We start from the raw sequence: 23,400 nt of genomic DNA, 5'->3' as shown, positions 1-23,400 counted from the left end.
GAGAGCCACTATGATTACATATTTGGCGTCCCTGAGCCGGTTTTCTTACATATTTGGCGTCCCTGAGCCGGTTTTCCTACAGTGGTAAGGGAGAACCGTTTCCTCGTCCTAGAGGAAACGGAACTTTCTTCCCCCGAGGCCCAGGAACAACCGGAGGAGGCAGCCCAGGAAATGGAAACCCCCCCCCCCGAGGCCCAAAGATGACAGGAAGTGACAGCCCAGGAAACGGAACCCCCCTCCTCCGAGTCCCACGGACAACAGGAGGAGGCAGCCCAGGAAGAGGTTACCCCCTCCCCCGAGGCCCAGGGACAACAGGAAGAGGCAGCCCAGGAAGTCGGAACCCCCTCCCCTGAGGCCCAGGAACAACAGGAAGAGGCAGCCCAGGAAGTGGAGCCCACCTCCCCCAAGGCCCAGGAGCAACTGGAGGTCCCCGAAACTCCTGGAGAAAGGGAAGAAAAAAGCCTTCCCGAAGCGGTGGCGGAGAGTATCCTCGAGGAAGACAAGATTACTTTGAAGCCGCCCTGGAGCTGGGACTGATGGTAGGGCTGGACCTGTCCAGCATGTTTACCTTTCAGTCCCCAGCGAGACCTGGAGGGAGCCCAGCATATTCCCCCCAGGACCCGAACGAGAGGAGTTACATCTAGGCTAAACAGTGCCCAGATGTAGACTCCCAAGTTTTCCACTGTAAGCACAAAGAGAGGAGGTTCAACTTTCACTTGTTTAATCATGATTGTGAAACTTACCTTTCTAACAACTAACGTGAGAGGGCTAAGAGACCCGGTGAAAAGATGGGGAGTCTTTCATGATCTGGTCTCAAAGTCTTTCTCAGTTTGTTTCTTACAGGAGGTCCACCTGAAAGATGAAAGGGACAAGCTGACATTCACCAGGGAATGGACGAAGGGAGAATCAGGCTGTGGCTCTCCGTCCCGATGAGGCACTTGGTCCAGTGGTCAAACACTGGGCCCAAGGCAGAGAGGCGACCGAAGTTCTACACCCACGCTGTCAAGTGGAGCAGGAGGTACGAGGCCACGAGACAGCCAGAGCTCTGCACCAACCACAGAGCCCTGTACAAAGAGGTGAGGGGGCATTTGGTCGCTGACGAAAGGCTGCAGGTTCCCAGACAAGTCTGGGAAAGGACACAGCCCAAAGAACTTGACAACCAACTGAAGGACCTCAACTGGATGGCTGTACACAAGAGACTGGCTACCAGAGAGGTTCTCTACAGACACTCGCTAACCAGGAATCCGCATTGCCCCCGGGACACGTGTTTTGTCGAGGAGACTCAGGAGCACGTGTTCTGGAGCTGCCTCTTCGCCAAGGCGGTGTGGGGCAGAATGGACAACATTATGCAACTCCTGGGAAAGGATGCGGTGCTCAGTTACCAGTACATTCTGCTGGGGGCTGGCACCCACCGGACTGGACAAGGGGACACAGGACCTGTGGGGGCTGCTATTGTCCCTCACAAAACAATGACTGTGGAAGGCGAGGAACACTCTCATCCGGCACAACATAAAGTGGGGGGCGAGGGAGCTGGAGGAGAGGATCCTGGCGGACCTCAGGAGGAGGACGAAGCACCACGTCGCCAAATGGGGTTTCCCCACGGCGAGGGAGTGCTGGAATGGACTTTGGGCCCTATACAGGGATTAAAGGACAATAGCAAGTGGTAGGTTTGGAGGGACTCTCTTAATTGCGCAAATCCACCCCCACTTGCAAAGATTGATAACGGACAATCAATCTCCGTTCCGCCGTTGTTTTTTATTCCATGGAGTGCTAATATGAGTGAGATGTTCCTTTTGAGATGTTTTTTTTTTTTGCGGAATAAAGTATATTTTGTAGCACAAAAAAAATCTTATGACAAGGTTTACAAGTTATCTGTTGAACTACATTCTAATAGGTGTGGTCACATTCCAGGTCATTTGTTTACGTTTTTGTTTCTGCAGCAACTGTTAGATGAAATGTGCTAATATGTAACCTAACTCCAGTGTGAATAACTAGAAGAGGGGAGCAGCTCCACTCCAGACCAAGGGAGCTTTGAGATTGGCTGGGCCAGATCTCTCATTTGCATATCTGATTTGGAAATATAACACTACACCCCCTTCTTGCATGGATTTAACTTGCACCCAAGAGTCCCCTACTGTGTATTGCTACTTATTTTTTTATGATAAGTGGTGATTACCAGTTGACAGGTTTTATTTGTTGAATTATAAATGGTTTTGTATTATCATCCTGAATGGCCTGTACTCAAGGTTTGGTAGGGAATGTGTTTTCATTTCATTTACCAAATTGAATTTTTGCTCTTTTAGTATTTGTCTAGAAGGCTTTCTGAAGTCAGGAAGCCCATTTATTTGGTGAAAAAAGATTCTGTATTAATATTAATATTGCTCATACAACATAAATAGGGTCTTTTATGAATAAAAAGATCTTGCACTTGGAAATCTTGATAAAGCTGTGTGCTTCCATACACTCGAGCAGTTTTGATTCCTAATATTTGACCTTAGGTGTGGGAACGGGTCTTTTTTGCATTTGATTTCCAATTGATCAGCACAGATCAGCATAGAAAATAGACCCATAAAGCAACCTCAGCAGTGACAAATGTCACTGGGTCACTTGGGTTTATACGTCGGGGTCCGGTAGTGAAGCTCCGCTCCTGTTTAGCCTCCGAAGCCGTACAGGGTGCGGCCCTGGCGCTTCAGCACGTACACCACGTCCATGGCGGTGACAGTCTTCCTCTTGGCATGCTCGGTGTAGGTGACGGCGTCGCGGATGACGTTCTCCAGGAACACCTTCAGCACCCCGCGGGTCTCCTCGTAGATCAGCCCGGAGATCCGCTTCACTCCCCCACGGCGAGCCAGGCGGCGGATGGCGGGCTTGGTGATTCCCTGGATGTTGTCACAGAGAACCTTATGGTGACGCTTAGCGCCTCCTTTCCCGAGTCCCTTTCCGCCTTTGCCTCTTCCAGACATCTTCTAGTTATCAGCTGTGAACACGACACACACTGCTCATCTTTGATGTATAATAGACATCTTTCTTTGATGTCTATTAGACATCAAAGAAAGATTTTTATAGGTGTAGAAACTAGTAAATAAAGCCAATGATTTGTTTTAGAAATGTATTCTTAAAATATACAATTATTCACACCTTAACAATATGTAGTTCAAATTATACATTATATACAATATTGTATTCAAATGTCTAATCATTATAAAAAACACAACTAGTAAACTTCAGTTAAAAATTCTAGTAACATGGCAATATATATATATATTAATGACAAACACAAACTAATTACATGAACACGCTAATATTTAACTCAAAACCACATTTCGATTCAGATATAAATTTTTAAAATTTACAACTTCTTTATTTTCACGAAAATATTATTAATGTAGAACAAACGCTACTTTCTAATAAAGACAGAAAGAAACTGTTTGTTTTGTGTCTCATGGTGATCCTCCTCTCGAGACTAATGAAATGTTTAATATGATCCCTCGAGAAAAAAAAGGAATCAATTTCCGCCTGTAATGATTGATGCCCCATCAAACATTTTGTAATATCCCTGGAAGTTTATACAGTAGAATTCTGGTTCGTGGCTTAAATTCAAGGTAAATGAGACTAAGGAAACGAGTTGGAAACTTGATGTCGAAGTGGGATTTAAATCACCCATTTCACATTTTACTTCATTGGGCAGTATGTGCCTGAAAGCAATGCCACAGCATCCCTTCGATAGCTCAGTTGGTAGAGCGGAGGACTGTAGTGGAGTCAACAAGGAATCCTTAGGTCGCTGGTTTGATTCTGGCTCGAAGGAAGGTGATTTTTGTGTAATTTAATCAAAGAGTTAAAAACGTTTTATTCAGACATTGATCAAAAGCTCAATAATCGACTAAGCAAAGGCTCCTGTTCCGAATTCAGCCCACGTCTGATTGTCTTGTTTTGGCCAAGATCTGATCTTTGAATTAAGGGACTAGACTGTCTGCTTTGTAATTCAAAAATACATACAAATGTCAAGTTTTTTGTAGATATAAAGGTGTTCTCTGTTTTCAAAGGATAGTTACTTAATTGGCATAATGATTTGGTATTGATTTTGTATCGTTGTATTATAAAGTTTGTGCTTTCTGTGTTTTTATCGTATTGTGAACTTATTTTTTAAACAAATGCTTACAAAGGCAAACACGGCACACATCTGTTTATACCAGCGGTGAATTGTACATTTTTATTAAGTACAAGCTACTGTGCACTTCTGGGAGTATAACAGGTTCGATATAAAGTGGCAAAAATATAAAAGGGGAAAATACCCCAGACTGCATGTAAAGCCCTTGTTGTGACTGTTTTAGATAAGATGGCGTACTATGCACGAAATGTTGCAGAAACACAATCTGATATTTTGATACAGGTAGGCCAGCGCTTCCAAAGCATGCAGGTGTAGAACAGGACTTAATGCATTTTTAGAATGCAGATTGCAGATTAGAATGGCATATGTTTAGCAATAATATTATTTATGGTACCTGAAAGTTTCAGGTTGTTGCACAAAGCTAAGGTATGCGTATACGTGATCTGACAACTGGAATCAATTTCCTGTCGTTAAACTCTGTTTATTTTTAAGTTGATAATAATAATAATAATAATAATAAACTTTATTTTATATAGCGCCTTTAAAGGTGGCTTCTCAAAGCGCTTTACAGGATGACAATAACAATAAATAAGAAGACTACAACAATAAATAAGAAAATTTCACAAGACAGGACACAATTATAATTACAACAATACAACAATAAAAATAGAGGAGACCGTGGAAGATGGTATTAAGAAGAGCAGAGGGGTGAAGAATGGAACCAGTTAAGTAAAGGCTTTTCTGAAGAAGAAGGTTTTGAGTCTGGATTTGAAGGAGTTTAGAGAAGGTGTCTCTCTAATATCCTTGGGCAAAGAGTTCCAGAGCTTGGGGGCATAGCAGGAGAAGGCCCTGTCGCCCATACAATGTAGACGGGCTTGGGGGACAGTAAGGAGGGCAGAATTTGAAGAGCGGAGGTTGCGAGGTGGGGAGTAGGGCGATAAAAGTTCAGACAGGTATTGAGGTGCCAAGCCATGTAAAGCCTTGTAGGTGAGCATGAGGATTTTAAAGTCTACGCGGAATTTGACCGGAAGCCAGTGCAAGGACTCCAGGATAGGAGTAATGTGAACACTTGTACTAGACCTGGTCAGGATTCTGGCTGCTGAATTTTGGACATACTGCAGCTTGTTCAGAGTAGATTTAGATACACCAGGGAGCAGAGCATTGCAGTAGTCAATTCGGGAGAATACAAATATGTTGATCAGCTTTTCAGCCACAGTTAATGATAGCATAGGGCGTAGTCTTGCGATATTTCTAAGGTGAAAAAAAGATGTTTTGACAGTATGCTGTACATGTGGGTCGAATGTTAAGCCAGAATCGAATATAACCCCAAGGTTTTTCAATTTTGATTGAAGCTCTAGTACAGAGCCATCTACAGACAGGGTTACAGGACTGGCTTTACGAAGTTGATGGGGGGTACCAATAAGCATGACTTCAGTCTTGTCACAGTTAAGATGAAGGAAGTTTTGAGTCATCCAAATTTTTATGTCAGAGATGAATTTAGATAGAATAGAGACAGCCACGTCAGTGTCGGGTTTGGTATGGATGTATATTTGAGTATCGTCAGCGTAAAAATGAAAGCTGAGGCCATGTGATCTTAAAAGCTGACCAAGTGGGAACATGTAAATGCTGAAGAGCAAGGGGCCCAGTATTGAGCCCTGGGGGACACCAGACTTGACAAGACCGATTTCAGACCTGTACCCATTGAGAGAGACAAAGTGACAGCGATCAGTGAGGTAAGACTTAAACCATTTGAGGGCAGTGTCAGAGACTCCAAACACAGTCTCAAGACGAGAAAGCAAGGTGTTATGGTCAACAGTGTCAAAGGCAGCACTGAGATCAAGAAGGATGAGTATGGAAAGAGAACCAGAATCAGAAGCTATTAGGAGATCGTTGGTGACTTTGACTAGGGCGGTTTCTGTGCTGTGAAGTTGACGGAAGCCAGATTGGAGGGGTTCGAAGTTGAGGCCCAGGATCCAAATCTTCAGTTCTGATTTTTTAAAGTGATATCTTTCCTTCCTGTCGTGGAAGTCACACGATGTGAGCAATTGTTTTTTTTACGTTGCGATCCAAAGAGCCTCAGACGCACAGTCTAACAGCAACCAAACCAGAATGCATTCTGCTGGGAGCCGGGCTGAGCTCATTCTCACTCCCTGTGCTGAAAACAGAATTATTTCTTCCCCGAACATCGTCTACAGATCACTTGTGCGCTTTTAACCTTCTCGCAGCTACGGGCGAGACTGACGCTCATGATATGAAGGCACCCGCTGGAACACATTCTCTAACTCTCACAATCGCGACAGACTTCGCTTTTTAAAAAAAAAGTAGATATAGCCCTGAAAAAAGCATTAGCTTTATCAGTTTTTACATTAATCTATTTTGAATCAAAGTTTGATTTTTTTATTGCATTTTACATTATAATAATAATAATTATCATCATCATCATTATTGCTTACACTTATATAGCGCTGTTCTGGATACTCCACTCAATGCGCTTTACAGGTAATGGGGACTCCCCTCCACCACCACCATTCTCCTGAATGAGCACAGAGATTCAGGACCTCGGTTTTACGTCTCAGCTGAAGGACGGCACCTGATTACAGTTTAGTGTCCCCGTCATTGTACTGGGGTATCAGGACCCGCATGGACTGCAGGGTGAGCGCCCAGCGACAGAAACCAGACGTGTGTCGGGCTCGGCTGTGAGCAGGACAGTGACGTCACGGGGACAAAGTAGAGGAAATCAAAACGGTTCTATAAAAGACCTGTGTCAGCTGTTGGTTTGCAGTCTGGACTCTAAATCCTCCGATCCGATTTTAAATCTCTCTAATACCTGAGCGGCTTCTTCCGAGTATTTATTCGTATACTTATCAGTAGTATGAAGGATGTGACAAATTTATGATTTCTTGGAACAAAATGGTTTTTATTTGCATTCGAAATGAAGCGGAATTTTAGCGCGACACACAAACCCTTTGTCTTTTTTAGATAGTAATTTTTAAACAGACATAAATGTAGAAAACGTGTTTTATTTTAGCACTACAATAGCAGGGTCAGTGGCGTAATGAATAACGTGTCAGGACTTCCATCAGAAAATTATACTGTAGGTTGGACTGCCGTCTGGCTTGTTTCGTTTATACCACTTACATTCTTTTATATAAATGAACTCCACCTGAAAGCTATAGAACACACTTTAGGTAAGTTGTCTGCAGCCTCATGCGAATTTCGACAACTTACCCAAAACACTGTACTGTCTGGAGTTCAGCTCCAGCTCTGAACTCAATTGCAATGAAAAACCATGCGTAACAAAACTGGAGAACAGCTGAACTTGTGCTCAGTTCGGTGATGAGGGTTCAGAACTGTCCTTGTTGTAATTAGCACGAACTGCACAGGCTCTGAATCAGACCATGTCAATTAGTCTGATCAGTGTAGGACACGTTAATGTAGAATTATTAATAGGCTTATTAGTTAGTTAGTTCAGGTTTACCCACCTGAACTAATGTAGAATTATTACTTGGTCTCTCTCTTGTTTGTATATAAATGAATGTCTCTGACAACTTAATGTTAGTTTTACGATGTAGGTCAGGTGTTGACATATGCACGAGTATACGAAATGTCTCACTCCTGATTCAACTTATGTTCTATAGGAGATTGGCGATTCCTCCTGTTCTCGTACAACCATATCAGAACAGAAGACCGTGTCACCCAGCTGTGATTCAAGATCGACTCGCATCTTTATCCCTTTTTTGTTCGTGATCATTATTTTCTTTAGTTATGATCAATATTGAACTTTTTCTAAATGAAATGACAATAATCAAACATGCAGGCAGATTTTTTAAAAGTATTCAGAATTGACAGGGTGCCCCTTTGGAACAGTCGTCAGAAAATGTGAGAAAATGAAAGTTATGTAAGCTCTGACACAAAGCATTGAAGATTGGAATCTGAGTGTAAAAAAGCTACCCGTCTCCCAATGATAGGCAGGGATACACACCATGACTCGAATAGACTCAGTAAACTTTAACACCTATGATATTACAAGTGCTTTGCACGTGTCGAATTTCAAGAAGGAACTACTACAACAGTTGTGGACATAATTCATTACCACCGGCAAAGTCCAATACCGGCAGCTTCTGAGAAAATAATGTTCACTCATGGAATTTGGTCTTTGAACGGCTGGCGGGAAAATTCATTTATACTCCTGTTGCACCCTCAGCTGAAACATGTTAAAATAACAACGCAGATTTGTTGGAGAACCTGACAAGAATTATTGGGTTAGCACTGTATGTATTCTGGTATATTTACTTTAATTTTAATATAAATGTAAACATGCATGCTGTATAATCTATTGTAATTTTAAAATATGTTAGCTGAGGATGCGAGGGGGGCTATTATACCTTGTGAAACACGCAAGGAACTGTAAAAAAGGCTGGTATTTGAAAAAAATTGGCGATCACAAGAAAACCACAATTTATGTGGTATTATCAGCAATATCCTTCAAAATCTATGTTCAAATGAAGGATTTAAAGAAACTATGAAAAAAGCAACAGTAATAGCAGAGGATTTTGATTTTTGCTCTTCAAGTCAGTAGATCGATGTAGAGTTGCACCCCTACAAACAGCACAAAGGATGAAACCCACCTCTTTCGTTATTGCTATGTTTGTGCCGGTGAAAGTAGCATTTGTGCTATTGAAAGCATCTCGGAAGATGAAGGTGCAGTCACTTCCACATGTCATGATATCATTAAATCCGACGACAAGAGCTGAAGCCCCCGGCATTTTCCAAGCCAGGAATGTGAGGAAGATGGGCATGGAGGAAGGTAGCATGGCCGAGCAGTCTAAGGCGCTGGATTTAGGCTCCAGTCTCTCTGGGGGCGTGGGTTCGAATCCCACCGCTGCCAAATGTTAGTGTTTTAAGACCTGCAATACGATCAGTAAAACCACTTTTTGTTAGGCTGCGGGAGGTGTTTAGAGATAGACTTTCTAAAAGACAGGCTTAACATCAAGGCAGAAAAAATATTTTGTTTTCTCAACAAAAATTATTTTTGGCACGTTCAGCTTTATGTAGGGAACAACATCTGCCGAGATCACTTTTGAGGCAGTGCACATGATAGTGTACCAGCAAGTAAATTTAATATTGGCTGTGGTGGTGAGCTGCTTTTGTCTGTGAAACTTTTAATTCTTCACGCCGAATCGTTGGCAGGGGTAAAGCTTATTAAATCTTTGAACAGAGCGCTCCATCAGAAATACTTTGTTCGTGCTCAAAAGAGATCAGAGGATTAACTTCATGAATTCACATAGCATACCTTACAGGAAAGATTTAAAAGGGGAATTGATTGTGCTACCTGATGTTGTTCCTGTGGTTTCTTTGGATACAAAGGTGAATGTTTTTTGACGTTCTGCTAGAGTATCCACTGGGTGGGTTTTATCGATAAGCTCGGATAGGTCATCAGTGCTCCGTCTCCGGAAAATAATCAGCACTGTTTTTTCCTGTGCTGTCTTTTAAAACATATAAGATCACGAGTTTACAGATTTCTCCAAATAACAACTATACATTTCAACCCAGCGGTTAGCATTCCTTCAATCCAATAGTTTTACTCTAGGTTAAAAGCAGCGCAATATACAGAGAGATGATATTCAAATATTTCAATGTTCTGTTGGATTACCTGTATGGAGATATCACTCAGAATTCCTAATATCATTTTGAGTTCAGTTTTGCTTTACTACTTTCAGAGTCTTATATTGACCTTGCTGAAGCAGAGAAGTGACATAATCACAAATAGTCTTATTAATATTTCAGTTAAATCTTTTTTTCTGTAGTAACATCAGTTGATATTAATATTAGTCCTGATTTATAATTTTTTGTCATGGTTGATCTTAAATAATTTTGTAATTAGTTTCAGTTTTGAAAAATCATGCAGAGAAGCTACCAAAACGGGTATAGTTCATATAATGATTAATGCAATAGCAGCATTTTGGGTTGAAAACAAAAAGTATATCTTGGTATGAATCCTAACACTTCATAGACAGCGTTCTAGGACTTCTCGCTTCAGATAAAGTTGTCAATACATCATAGATTTCTACTCAATCAATATCAGCAGTGTTATCACTACCGAACGCTAAATAAAGATCCTGGCAATACTTCGTGAGATCTTCGTAAGAAAATCCAAAATACTACGGAAGGAATCAAATTTATATGTTTCTTTGGATCGAGAAGATGATCATTATGAGACTCAAAACATGCCTGTCTTTTCTTTTTTCGAGGACAAATGGATTATTGAGGTGTAAAGATGGGTTCAAAACCAAAATCACCTGCTATCGCTGCTGTTTCTTCAAATCCTTCAACTGATCATCGATATCGAGGAATAATATATAGTTTCTTCAAATCCTTCAACTGATCATCGACATAGAGAAATAATATTATACAATTGTGGTTTTCTGTTAATTGCCAATTTGACTAATTACATCTTCGTTTACAGATGTCTTGCATGTATCACAAGGTATAATAGTCGTCGTGCGTCCTCAGTTAAAATGTACGACAAAAGTACAACATTTATGGTTACATCCATATTAAAATGAAGGTTAATATACCAAGATATTAAAATACAATTGTACAGTCCTAACTTAATAATGCCTGTGAAGTTTTCCAACAAATCCAAACTGTAATTTTGAAATATTATAGCTGAGAATGAAAAGAGAGTACAAAGATCAAATTCAATGAGTGAAAATGCACCAGTAGTTCTCTAAGCTGAGTTTCTTCCCTGAACATGACTTGCTTGCGAAGCACCAAGCAGCCTTGAACGGATCGGGAAATCAAATATAGAGTACAGATGGATTCAGAGTGTCCTTTCCAACTTTTGTGCAACATTTTCCTTTGATAGGGTGGAGTTGTCTTCACAATCTGGGTTAAATAAAAAGGAGTGACGTCAGTGTTAAACAGCTTTCCTTCTTGGAGAACAATGGTTGTGTTCCATATTTCTAATTATTTTGGTTTCAAGATCGCAATTTAGTGTGAAACATAAAAGCCAGCTGGATAAGCTTTATTAATTTCCCTCATGGGATCAATAAAGTATCTACAGCAGTGGTTCTCAAACTTTTTGGACCAAGTACCATCCCTAATCCAACCAAAGCATCCAAGTACCACCTACAAGTCATCATCTCATAGGAACCCCAGAAATTCTCAATGACCAACATGAGTGTACGTGCACATACTCACACATACATATAATAAATATTATAATAATGAACTTTATTTGATATAGCGCCTTTAAAGGTGGCTTCTCAAAGTATTTTACAGAAAAAAAAACATTAACAACAACTAATAAAAAAGCACCATTTCAGTGAGAGGAGTGAGCCTATTTAGTTGAGCAAAGGAGATGTGAATTAATTTTTCGAGCCTTGATACAATTCACAACAGAGTCTAACAGATATTAAATCGTCAGGCATTTTCTTGACGGCAAAGGTCTCGCGGTGGATGTTGTAATGCGTACATTAATTTCTGGAGCAACCTCTCTAATTCTTGCAACTGCACCGTTATGTCGGCTTGTCATTGCTCTAGCACCGTCTGTACAAACTCAGACGCATTTTATCAAGTCGAGGTCATTCTCTTCGATAAATTCATTCAGAAGCTGAAATATGTGCTCTCCTGTAGTTCCTGTTGGTAGCGGTTTACAGAACAGAAAGTCTTCATGGGACATACCCTCAAACTCGTATCTAACGTAAACGAGCAAATTGGCCAAATCAACTACAGACTCATCTAATTGCAGTGAAAAACATCTGCTCATCTTAACGCGCTCTATCAGTGTACGTTTGATATAATCCTTCATTTCAATAATTCTATGAATGACTGTGTCTTTCAGGGGGAGGGGGGCAGCAGGTCGAGCTGTTTAGCAGCTTTTTTTCCACACATAATACGTGTCAGCTCTTTTGCCAACGGTAAATAAGGTTCTTCAAAAATAGTGTAGCTTACCTGCTTTAGCAATCCGCAAGCTTTTTCCGCGTTTCCGTTTTTATTTCCGTATTTATTTAAAGTTTTTATTTCATGTGCATGGGAGCGAAACACAGAGACGTTCGGTGTATTTTTCTCAAATTCGAACAGTTCTTAAATATTTTTCTATCACGCTTTCGTGTGCTCACAAGATTGCCTGCGTTCGTAGCACGTATTTCTATGCATTCCTGTGTTTACAATGTTGGCATTGTTCCAAAATCACGCACATTCTCCTTTCTCCCTATTTGCTGGAGATACAATAGCTTTTTTTAAATACAATTGGTCACTTGCATCCGTAGCACGCATTCCTATAGAGTGGTATAGAATTACAGAGTATCTCTTGTGTCCACTGAAGTATTAGCACGCACTGTATCGTAGTATGTAGGCTGCGTATTCGACAAGTATTAAAATACAAAATATGAAAACCCGTCCCGATTTTTCATTGCACACTACACAGTTCCAGGGTCATTTGGCGTACCACCTGGTGGCACTCCACGTACCACTGCCGGTACGCGTACCACAGTTTGAGAACCACTGATCTACAGTATCTATAAATCTCTTACACGTCATTTACAATGGCTTTTCAACTAATAGCCCGTGCAGGGATCAAACCCTAGCTGTTGGTACAGTACGAGTTGCGTAAGGCTCTGTAACGCGCAGATGAGAAACTAACCTCTGCTTCTTCATTATATACACAGTGAGCTATATATGCGAGCTTACTGCCTCCTACGGGCTCTGTATTTGATTGCGGTACAAGACCGGCCGTGGAGATAAAGTGAGACGGGTGTGTACATTAAAAGGCTCATAGTGTCCCTGGGAGGGCTCAAACCACCACCCTTTTGGTTAACAACCAAACCACAAAGACTCATGTACAGCTTAACACTTCTCGGTCTCAGTGAAAGTGATACACTCCGTAAAATTTCCAGAGATTCATTTATTTTTAAAGGAAAATCACCAACAGCGGCCGAGATCTACTGGAGCTTTTTCATTCTATACTGCGATTTCTGAAGGGTACTCTGTGAAAATACGAGTTTTGACGAGAAGGGATGGACATATAAGGTCAAAAGGCTTGAGGAATTGAACCTTAAGGTGAAGACTGCGGGTTCAGTAGCAGCAGAACCTGATCAGTATCAGTTGACTCCGATATACTTGGAAAATGAACTTGGGGATTTAGAGTCAGACGTGCTACCGTTGCACCATGGGGTACTTAATTAAAAAAAAAATAGAAAAAAAATCAGTGTTCCTGGATCTGTAATTGAGAACAACACCTGCACAAGAGCTGCGCAGGAAGAATAAAATGTGGTCTGGGAAGAAGAGACTCTCTTCGGAGAGCTGCGCTCTTCACAGGAGATTTTTTTTTTTGTGAAGCTGATTTGTCTCCTTTGGGAAATTCAACAGCACTGACAACCGTGACTTCGTGGCGCAATGGTAGCGTGCCTGACTCCAGATCAGAAGGCTGCGTGTTCAAATCATGTCGAGGTCAGCTGTTACTTTTTCAGGTTCTGCTGGTCCTGAACACGGAATTCACCCCATGCAGTTGAATTCTATCTGTACACCACATAGATAATCAAAACAAAATAGAGCAGTACAGGACACGCAGTGTGGAGCTCACACAGGCTTACAGTCTCCAGCATTGGAGTGGAGGGGAAAAAATAACTTTTTTTTTTTTAAGAGAAAAGGCACAGTTCACATCTGCTTAACATCACGCCCAACTTTAGAGACAGCTACATCAGATAATGGAATCCCCGAAGTTTCAGATAACTTTTTTTAATACAGGTTCAAGCAAACCTGAAAGTTAATGAGTTTCCGGACACTTTTGTTTTATTAAAAAGTGCCTGAAGCCTGAAACTGTAATTTGAAAACAAAACCCGCTATTGGACATTAGCAGGTGCTTTTTGTAACGATTTGCTATTTCATGCTGGAAAACAAAGGAAACAGACCCAACGTTTGCTTTCAGGTGCGGTTCATTACATAATATACATCTATTACTGAGGAGCTTGAATAAAATTTACACGAGCCAGGTCGAAGTCGAACCTACAATCTTATGATCTGAAATCAGACGCGTTGTTTATTAAACTGCTGGCATTTCACATGACCCGAATTCCCCCATAGTGTGCTCAGCGCCGCTACTAGTAATGCACCGCTCCGTCTAAAATTTCAAAGTGAGAAACATGTGTTTTCTGAATTTTTATGAGTTTTAAAATATAATCTCTTTAAATCAGACAAGGGGTTTATGTTTCGCACTGAAATTCCGATTGACTGAGAATTCAAAGAAAGACTGTTTTCTTCCACAACACCGTATAATTATCACATCCACCAGACTCTCCAACCTCTCCAGATCTTGCTGGTCGAGCAATTGCTCCGATAAATTAGGTCACGTATCATGTTAAATCATTTCTTCTCAACACAACATTTCCTGGTGCACGTTTTCTCTATGAAAAAAAAGACATTTTTCCGTTGCACGATTTCTCGTTTTTTATCAAAGCGTACAGAAATAAAAAAGAAGAAGAAATAGTGTCGCAAAAGAACTCTGTCGCCCTTGGGAGATGTCAAACGCATTGGACATGAAAATGGCAGATAAAAGCCAGTTCTCTTCGTTTCTCAGTGTCGGGGCTGCTATGTAAAAGAGGCAATTTGCTCTGAGAGCAGGTTCAGCGCTTACTGAACGCAGATGTCTCAGAGCGGTGTGTCCAAGCGGCTGTAAAAGGTGAAGGTTGTCCTGTCACCGTAGCCTAGTTGGTTAAAGCGCTTCTCTATTAAACAAAAGAACCGAGATTCAAATCCCAGCCGTGTCTTTCTTCCTATCTTGTAGTACAGAACGTTTCATTTCAGGCAATCATAAAGGGCTTGATTTCGTTAAATGCATGTGTTCATTTCCTTTCTGGAAAACTTGTTTTTGATGAAATTCACACAGCTTGCGAAAAATGAAATTCAATTCTTGGTTATCAGTGCAGAAGAAATATTACAGGCTGGCAAAATAAACGGGAAGAGTTTTTTGTTTTAACCGAAAACTTGTGATTCGAGAAATGACCTTACCAGTCAGTCTCTGTGGCGCAATCGGTTAGCGCGTTCGGCTGTTAACCGAAAGGTTGGTGGTTCGAGTCCACCCAGGGACGGGGTTCTTTTGCAATATAAACATTGTCTTCAGTCGATTGGATTTCTCAGCGAAACCTTAACCATTTTAATATTTGCAGGAAATGCGAGTGTTTAACACGTGTCAGGGTCACCGGGAAATGTCCAATAATGCCCAACATTGCAACTCCCCAGAAAACCATATTCAGTCAAAAAAATTATCGTCGAATCTTCATTTATACTCCAGTTGAATCCTCTGCTGAAATATTTTAAAAATACAATGCAGGTTTGTTTGAGAACTTGACAAGCATTCTTACAATAGCACTGTGCAGTTGGATTTTGATATATTTACCTTAATTTTAAACATAAATACTATACAGTCTATTGTAATTTTAAAATATGTTAGCTGAGGATGCAAAGGGGTGAAAGGGAAAGGTCAGAGGGTATATGTATCGAAGGCTGGGTTGTGATGAAAGGGATCCAATGCAGATGCAGGATACCTGGGGCGGTGAGTAGGCGGACAGAGCTATCCAGGAGCTGGGTCGTAATCCGGAGGCGAAAGGTAGGTCGAGATCAGTAAACAGCACTGGTGGCGAACAATCCAAAACGGGAGGCAGATACGTGGTCGGGACAAGAGCAACAGGGTCGATACCAAAAATAATCACAGGTAGTAAACAATCCACGGGGCAAGGCAAGAAACGTAGTCCGAAGGCAAAACGATGAGGTCAGAAAATCCAGAAGGCAAAGTGCAAGAAACGCTAGGTAGAGCCACAAGTAGGGAACTCAATACCGAGCATAGATATGCGAGTAAGAGCGGCTTAAATAATGCAGCCTGCCGCACGGTAAGACGTCTGAAGAGAATTAACACGTGCGGCGGCGTTTGTAATTATCACCCACCTGCTGGGACTGATTAGACCTCTTCGGAGCTGGTCTGGGCTGGTTAGTGGTCGTTACAGTATAGTAAAAACAAGGTTAGGATTGGTGGAGGTGGTAGGGGTGTTGATGGTTTTTCTCTTGTCATGGAAATATAACTATTAATTTTAAAGGATCACTTACTGACGTCAGACAGCTGCCAATTCTCCAGACGCGTCTCTGGAAGGATAAACAGTTTATCCTCCGAGGTTCGTCCAATTTGCTAAAATTGTCCGGGTCCGGATAGAGTTTCAGCAGCCGTTCGCGCTCACGTTTGTGATCCCGGACGAGCCCTCAAATTGTCATGGAAATATAACTATCAAGGAAGCCACAAGAGAGAGTTCTCACCTGAGTAAGGTCTTTATTTCAATATTGCAATATTGGGAGCCCTGCAAAGTGCAACCAGAGACTCAATTTGTTACAAGCAGTACAGGGTTTTTATAAGACGTTGCGCTGTAAAAAAGTTCAGCACTTGGTCCCTTCTAAAACTTCCCCGTTCTCTGCACGCACTGTAGCACAGCAGTTACATCCTTGAAATATATTATCTAAAAGCACCAATATATTTTTTCAAAGCTCTCTACATTTTTAAGAATCAATTTACTTATTAGATTTCCACTTCACCGGCATCATGCAAGCAAACTACATAAATATGAGAAAACACGCAAGAGAGTTGTCACTCAGAGTGTCGAAGGGTCGATGTATACTGGGGCTCAGTTGAAATGCAACGTCAGGACTTTTCCGAATTATGTCACACGAAGAGAGCACAGCCCTTTCCGCCCTGCCGCGTGTGTCTCGGTAACTCGCTGTGATCGTATAGTGGTCAGTACTTTGCGTTGTGGCCGCAACAACCCCGGTTTGAGTCCGGGTCACGGCAGAATAGGGGCGTCTGCTTTTACTACTCGCACGAATGAAGGCAAAAAAAAAAGCCAATCGATGTGAACGAACGGCGCTCTACAGAGGAGTACTGCCTGACTGGATCGTTGATGAACGACAGAGGCCACTCCGACCTCTTCTCGGTTTTCTTCAATGACTTACTAAGGATCTTCTTCACATTCGCCCATGCAGGGGAAGCCAGTTACACCAAAGCAAACGCAGGAAAGTGCATTTCAAGCAGAGACCAGGAGGGACTTGTTTACACCGAGAGTGGTCGGAGAATGGAACAATGCGCCCAGCCCTGTTGCTGGAGCCGATTCTTGATGAGCTCTTGGGCTCACTAAGAGGCCCCCGCTGGATGCTAATCTTTCTGTTGTTCTTGCAGGTCCTGCGCTGCTTTTGAGCCGACAGAGCTCGTCCTGGTCTGTCGGCACAGCCCAATTGCAAATGATCGGCTCCGCGTACAGAAGGAACGTGCGTTTGGTACAAGAGTGCACGAAGGCACCGGAAATACATTGGGAACAAATGACCGGTCGCTCAAGACCTCTGTGAAGTACAGGAGCGTGCAAAACGAGGCTGTTTCCTCCCGGTCTCGAACCGGGGACCTTTCGCGTGTTAGGCGAACGTGATAGCCGCTACACTACGGAAACCTGCAGGGACCGCTGCTGGTGTCTCGCTTGCGTTTCGGGCTGAGAAAGGGTTGCGTCACTTTAGGCAGGGGGCGCTGGAGAGAGGAACAAAGGGCGCGATGAAACAAAATGCCGAAACCCGGGATCGAACCAGGGACCTTTAGATCTTTAGTCTAACGCTCTCCCAACTGAACTATTTCGGCGGTGCGCGAAGCCCACAGCCACCTGCTCCAGCCTTCCTGTGTTGTGGCATGAGCGCACCAAGAGTAGCGGGAGAGTGTTGCAGGAACGTCACTCAGAAGGAAAGCCACCCAGCTGCGCCCTCTGAGCTCTGTCCAGCGCATCTTCCTCGCATGGACTCCTGCCTGCGACGGGCAGGAAACAATTAGCAAGAACAGAACGACACCCCATGGGTGTCTCATGACCGCACCTTAGGTTGTGACACGTGCAGGTGTGAGGGGTTGCCGGGCTACTTTGGAGCAGAGCTTGGGCGGAGGGGGGGCGGGAAAGCAGACAAAGAGGTGACACCTCAAGGTCTGCACGATCACAGCTCTCCGCCGCCCCAGGCTTCCGCTCGATAAGCTACTGGACACACCCGCCCCTCCTCACACAGACCGTGGAAAAGCCCCCGAGTGGGAGGGCTCTCTCTTCCTCCCAGGAGCTCTTGGACACGACGCCCAGACAGGGCGCGGGGAGCCGCCGCCTGCAAACACGGCTCCAGGCAGGACTCCGCTCCGCAGGAGCCGCAGAGCAGAGGAGATGGGGGCAGCTTAGCTCCTGTGCAGAGACCTGAGCTGTTGTTGCTGTGGATGCTGTCTTTTCTGCACTCGGGGTAGGACATCAGGAAGCACATTGAAGCGCTGCGACATGCACTGTACAGATCCCGCCACTACTGGGCCCGATTTCCCCGGATCGAAACCGGGCGGAAACAGGCCCGTTTCGTTTGTTGCCACGCACACTGTTTGGGGATTCGCCTAGCGCTGTGATCGAACAGACCCACTCACCTCTTAGTGTGGCGGGATCTGCACAGTGGATGTCGCAGCGGATCCTGCTTTCACTTCAATGCGCGTCCTGATGTACCCTGGTCTCCCGCGTGACAGGTGGGGATACTTGCCACTATACTAACGAGGAAGACATCGCTCTCTGCTTAGTGTGCAAAACACTTACTTGCAGCATTGTGGGTGCTGTGGTTTAAATGCTATTGGTTTGTGAACAGAATACCCCTATCCCAGTACATTGTGCCACATTAAATAAACACACGAGAAAAAGAGATTCAGAACGCAAAGCTGTGTCAGTGTTCTGTGTAAAAAATCGGTTTGAACATCATGGGAGCTGTGTTTAATAAGCTGCTGAGTAAAGAATATTTTAATCTTCTTGCTGTCAGTAGTATTTTGCATATAGTTGACTCTTACCTGAATGAAAACAGGACGTAAAGGAAGGGTTTCAGAATTCAGACAAAGCTTTATTCCCGTGCTTACAGTCTGGGTAATTGGAGACTGCACAGTTATGCTTCCTATGGTCATATACGGGTTTTTCGCATGAAGCCGTATTGAACAGTATTTCTCGCGTTGTGAACTTGTGTATACAGCGGTCCCCCGGGTTCCAGTTAGTGCGTAATTACGCATCGATGAAAAACCGGAGGTTTAAAAAAAGATAATTAGCTCACTGATACTTTGATGTAGAGGCTGTGGAAATATCCACGTCGTGGTCTTTAAAATGCATTTGGTTTGAAGGCGTTCTGTGCTTCCGTTGCGAAGATATGGACAAAAGAATATTCGTGCTTGGTCCAAAAAATGTAATATAAACGAAAAAGTAAAGGCTGAGAAAGCATTCACAATGTATTTTATGCACAAAGCAAGTATTCTCGCGATTCTAAGAGGTTTCGTGTAAACGCTACAGGCGTGGCAAAATCGTTTTCGAACTTCAAGCTAACTTTACCCCGATTAAAAGCTTACAGCACCTGGTATTCCGAGGCGGTCTCCCATCCAAGTACTAACCAGGCCCATCCCTGTTTAGCTTCCGAGAACAAACAAGATCAGGCGTGCTCAAGGGGGTGTGGCCGTAAGCGAGAGCAAGGCTCGCTGGCACCCTTCTTATAGAGAGGACAGCTCCGTCACCTCTTTTACGACGCTGCTTTTTTCCCTTGCGTTTTTCTCTTCTTCCCACGTTCTCTCTCTTCACTGCCTTCGTCCCCGCTCTATTTCACTTCAGCCTTTCACTCTTGCTTCCTTCCAATGAGGACGGAGCTGCGGGAGAAAGGGCGCTATAGAGGATCGCTGTGGAGAGCTGCTGCTGTGCTTCGACATCTGAGCTCTGTGGGAAACGATCTCAATACAATTCTGAAAAACGCGACTCCCCGAACGCCAGCCGAACAAGTCTCCACAGCCGAAGCGCTGTGTCTCTTTTCAGCTGGCGATAAACCTTTCCTCGATCCTTTGCGGACTTGTAAAACTGTTCATGATCAGAATAAAAAACGCTCACGCTAATACACAAGCACCCGTGTCTCGCCAGAGCTGACAAATAAACAGACGGACAAGCCTCACTGCACTTGTGAACAGGGGAATGAGCGAGCGAGCGGGGATAGGGCGCCTCCTGCGCTTAAAAGCACCTGGTATTCCCAGGCTGTTTCCCATCCAAGTACTAACCAGGCCCATCCCTGTTCAGCTTCCAAGATCAGGCATGCTCAAGGGGGTGTGGCCGTAAGCTAGAGCAAAGCTCGCTGGCACCCCACTTATAGAGAGGACAGCTCTGTCACCTCTTTTACGACGCTGCTTTTTTTCCCCTGCGTTTTTCTCTTCTTCCCACGTTCTCTCTCTTCACTGCCTTCGTCCCCGCTCTATTTCACTTCAGCCTTTCACTCTTGCTTCCTTCCAATGAGGACGGAGCTGCGGGAGAAAGGGCGCTATAGAGGATCGCTGTGGAGAGCTGCTGCTGTGCTTTGACATCTGAGCTCTGTGGGAAACGATTTCAATACAATTCTGATAAACGCGACTCCCAGAACGCCAGCCGAACAAGTCTTGAAGTGGAAATCTAATAAGTAAATTGATTCTTAAAATGTAGAGAGCTTTGCAAGAAATATATTGGTGCTTTAAGATGTAGCGGTGAGGCTTAAATAATAAGGCAGAATTAAGTGTTTCTGAGCTTCCCAAATGAGGCCCCATTTCTCTGTTCATCTCTGTGGTGCAGCCACAGAGAAACTATTCATGCAAGATGTTTTCTTTTGATAAGGACAGCTCCCACAGGGGGATGCACTTAGCTAAGCCTGGCTATCATGATCAATGGTCATCCATTGGCGCCTATCTGTTTAGGGAGTGCCAGTTGGACATCTGGACTGCATTACTAAGTGTCAGGACTAAGTGACTCATATCTCACCTTGATCAACCAATCAGGGACTGGTAGGGCCGAGTAACCCACGTGGGACTCTGATGCCCATGGAACTTTCAGCCAATCAATGAGCTGAAGTTCCTCCAGGTAAAACAGGCAACACAGAGAGCCTGGGAGATTGAGATTCAGATTCAGATTCAGACAAGATTCAGATTCAGATTCAACAATTCTAAAGGGAATTCAAAAGAGAATCCCAAGGGCAGGACATTCTCACAGCGCGCCTCCTGACCATCCTGAGACTCAGCCCGGACAACCACGGAACGGCCAGTGTGTCCGAGTGCCAGAACTTTCCTTTGTTCTAAGAGTCTAGAGTGGAGGTTGCCAGAGAGTAACCAGCAGCAGGCCTCGTGAACAGGTCGGAACTGTGGACAGCTGAATCACTATTCAGAACTAGCTCTTCATCAGGAACGAACCAGTCCTCTTCCTGACTTGCTGGGACCCACAGTCATCTTTTCTCCTGTGCACAAACTTTGCTAGTTAAGCCAACAGTGAGCATCAGCAGCGCACCGTCGCAAGCCGCACAGCACAGCCTGGCACGGAGCCAGAGAGCGCGGATTGGACAGCAACAGCCTGCAACTGTTTCTTTGTGCCCGCAGGAGATCTGAATCCCCAAAGATTGGATGAGTATTCAACTTCAATGCATTACAGCTCGAGAATTCAATTGTTATCCAAACCAGTTGATATCAATTTAATTCCTAAGAGTTATGTACTTGTCTGAGTATCTAATGTAGAAGTTGTAACCAAGTTCACTTTACGAAACGGTCTTAATGAATGATATACTGAATGTATGTCCTCTGTATATGTGTAACACTTTGTAACTGATTGAATATATACCTTTTGTATTCTGATAACCCTCTCGATAAGATCTGTTAGGTTTACATGCATATTCTATGTATTAATAAATGTATCCTCGTGTGTTAGTACCTGTGTGTGTGCGTTGTTTGAGTTATGTCGCATGGTTGGATTCTAAAGCCATCAAAAGAATCAACTTTGTGATTTACTGCTACAATTAATAATTGTCTCAGTAAATGCCCAAACCCTACAGAACTGGTGCCTTCAGAGAGCCACTATCATTACATATTTGGCGTCCCTGGACCGGTTTTCCCTACATTATTTGGCGTCCCTGGGTCAGCTTAATCTACAAAGATAATATATTTCAAGGATGTAAATGCTGTGCTACAGTACGTGCAGAATTTTAGAAAACAGTTGTAGCGGCGAGGCTTAATAATAAGGCAGAATTAAGTGTTTCTGAGCTTTCCCAAATTAGGCCTCATTTCTCTGTTCATCTCTGTGGTGCAGCCACAGAGAAACCATTCATGCAAGGTGATTTAAGGTCCAAGGACAGCTCCCAAAGGGGGATGCACTTAGCTAAGCCTGGCTATCATGATCAATGGTCACCCATTGGCGCCTATCTGTCTAGGGAGTGCGAGTTGGACATCTGGACTGCATTACTAAGTGTCAGGCTTAAGTGACTCATATCTCTCCTTGATCAACCAATCAGGGACTGGTAGGGCCGAGTAACCCACGTGGGACTCTGATGCCCATGGAACTTTCAGCCAATCAATGAGCTGAAGTTCCTCCAGGTAAAAACAGGCAACACAGAGAGCCTGAGAGATTCAGATTCAGATTCAGACAAGATTCAGAAGGAATTCAAAGGAGAATTCCAGGGCAGGACGGCCCAGGAGCAGAAGGCTCCCAAGGGCAGGACATTCTCGCAGCGCGCCTCCTGACCATCCTGAGACTCAGCCCGGACAACCACGGAACGGCCAGTGTGTCCGAGTGCCAGAACTTTCCTTTGTTCCTTTGTGAACTTGTGTATACAGCGGTCCCCCGGGTTCCAGTTAGTGCGTAATTACGCATCGATGAAAAACCGGAGGTTTAAAAAAAGATAATTAGCTCACTGATACTTTGATGTAGAGGCTGTGGAAATATCCACGTCGTGGTCTTTAAAATGCATTTGGTTTGAAGGCGTTCTGTGCTTCCGTTGCGAAGATATGGACAAAAGAATATTCGTGCTTGGTCCAAAAAATGTAATATAAACGAAAAAGTAAAGGCTGAGAAAGCATTCACAATGTATTTTATGCACAAAGCAAGTATTCTCGCGATTCTAAGAGGTTTCGTGTAAACGCTACAGGCGTGGCAAAATCGTTTTCGAACTTCAAGCTAACTTTACCCCGATTAAAAGCTTACAGCACCTGGTATTCCGAGGCGGTCTCCCATCCAAGTACTAACCAGGCCCATCCCTGTTTAGCTTCCGAGAACAAACAAGATCAGGCGTGCTCAAGGGGGTGTGGCCGTAAGCGAGAGCAAGGCTCGCTGGCACCCTTCTTATAGAGAGGACAGCTCCGTCACCTCTTTTACGACGCTGCTTTTTTCCCTTGCGTTTTTCTCTTCTTCCCACGTTCTCTCTCTTCACTGCCTTCGTCCCCGCTCTATTTCACTTCAGCC

The 23,400-nt window shown here is 43.6% G+C and overlaps 1 protein-coding gene, 1 long non-coding RNA gene, 6 other non-coding genes and 2 pseudogenes across 8 annotated transcripts in view; 6 read left to right on the top strand and 4 right to left on the bottom strand.

The window, feature by feature from the left end:
- Nucleotides 1-1,973: 1,973 nt before the first annotated feature.
- On the bottom strand, nucleotides 1,974-2,964 carry LOC148637995 (histone H4-like). Its single transcript, XM_088623414.1, has one exon. The coding sequence runs from the start codon at nucleotides 2,961-2,963 to the stop codon at nucleotides 2,652-2,654; it is 312 nt and encodes a 103-aa protein (XP_088479540.1). The 5' UTR covers nucleotide 2,964; the 3' UTR covers nucleotides 1,974-2,651.
- On the top strand, nucleotides 2,286-2,341 carry LOC148637996 (U7 small nuclear RNA). Its single transcript, XR_015931128.1, has one exon. It is a non-coding gene; the product is annotated as a U7 small nuclear RNA (small nuclear RNA).
- A 753-nt stretch (nucleotides 2,965-3,717) lies between the features above and the next one.
- On the top strand, nucleotides 3,718-3,805 carry trnay-gua (transfer RNA tyrosine (anticodon GUA)). The gene is given in 2 exon segments: nucleotides 3,718-3,754; nucleotides 3,770-3,805. It is a non-coding gene; the product is annotated as a tRNA-Tyr (tRNA).
- A 5,109-nt stretch (nucleotides 3,806-8,914) lies between these two features.
- trnal-uag (transfer RNA leucine (anticodon UAG)) lies at nucleotides 8,915-8,996 on the top strand. The gene has a single exon. It is a non-coding gene; the product is annotated as a tRNA-Leu (tRNA).
- A 4,497-nt stretch (nucleotides 8,997-13,493) lies between these two features.
- Nucleotides 13,494-13,565, top strand: trnaw-cca (transfer RNA tryptophan (anticodon CCA)). Its single transcript has one exon. It is a non-coding gene; the product is annotated as a tRNA-Trp (tRNA).
- A 1,559-nt stretch (nucleotides 13,566-15,124) lies between these two features.
- On the top strand, nucleotides 15,125-15,198 carry trnan-guu (transfer RNA asparagine (anticodon GUU)). Its single transcript has one exon. It is a non-coding gene; the product is annotated as a tRNA-Asn (tRNA).
- Nucleotides 15,199-15,602: 404 nt separating this feature from the next.
- LOC148637978 (uncharacterized) overlaps nucleotides 15,603-23,400 on the top strand; it is a 130,388-nt gene continuing 122,590 nt past the window's right edge. The window contains exon 1 of the long non-coding RNA XR_015931127.1: nucleotides 15,603-15,716. This is a non-coding gene — a long non-coding RNA (uncharacterized LOC148637978). The remainder of the gene's footprint in view (nucleotides 15,717-23,400) is intronic.
- On the bottom strand, nucleotides 17,699-17,771 carry trnaf-aaa (transfer RNA phenylalanine (anticodon AAA)). Its single transcript has one exon. It is a non-coding gene; the product is annotated as a tRNA-Phe (tRNA).
- LOC148637989 (5S ribosomal RNA) lies at nucleotides 19,517-19,635 on the bottom strand (annotated as a pseudogene).
- On the bottom strand, nucleotides 23,136-23,254 carry LOC148637988 (5S ribosomal RNA; annotated as a pseudogene).

The sequence above is a fragment of the Lepisosteus platostomus genome, unplaced genomic scaffold, assembly GCF_059453375.1.
Source record: "Lepisosteus platostomus isolate fLepPlt1 unplaced genomic scaffold, fLepPlt1.hap1 Scaffold_101_H1, whole genome shotgun sequence".
NCBI lineage: Eukaryota > Metazoa > Chordata > Actinopteri > Semionotiformes > Lepisosteidae > Lepisosteus > Lepisosteus platostomus.
Note: the sequence above shows the minus strand (reverse complement) of the source record. Positions and strands in the feature narration are given on the sequence as shown.

Bases quoted from the DNA above. Each gene is read 5' to 3' on its own strand.
- LOC148637995 (XM_088623414.1), bottom strand. From the start codon at position 2,963: ATGTCTGGAAGAGGCAAAGGCGGAAAGGGACTCGGGAAAGGAGGCGCT.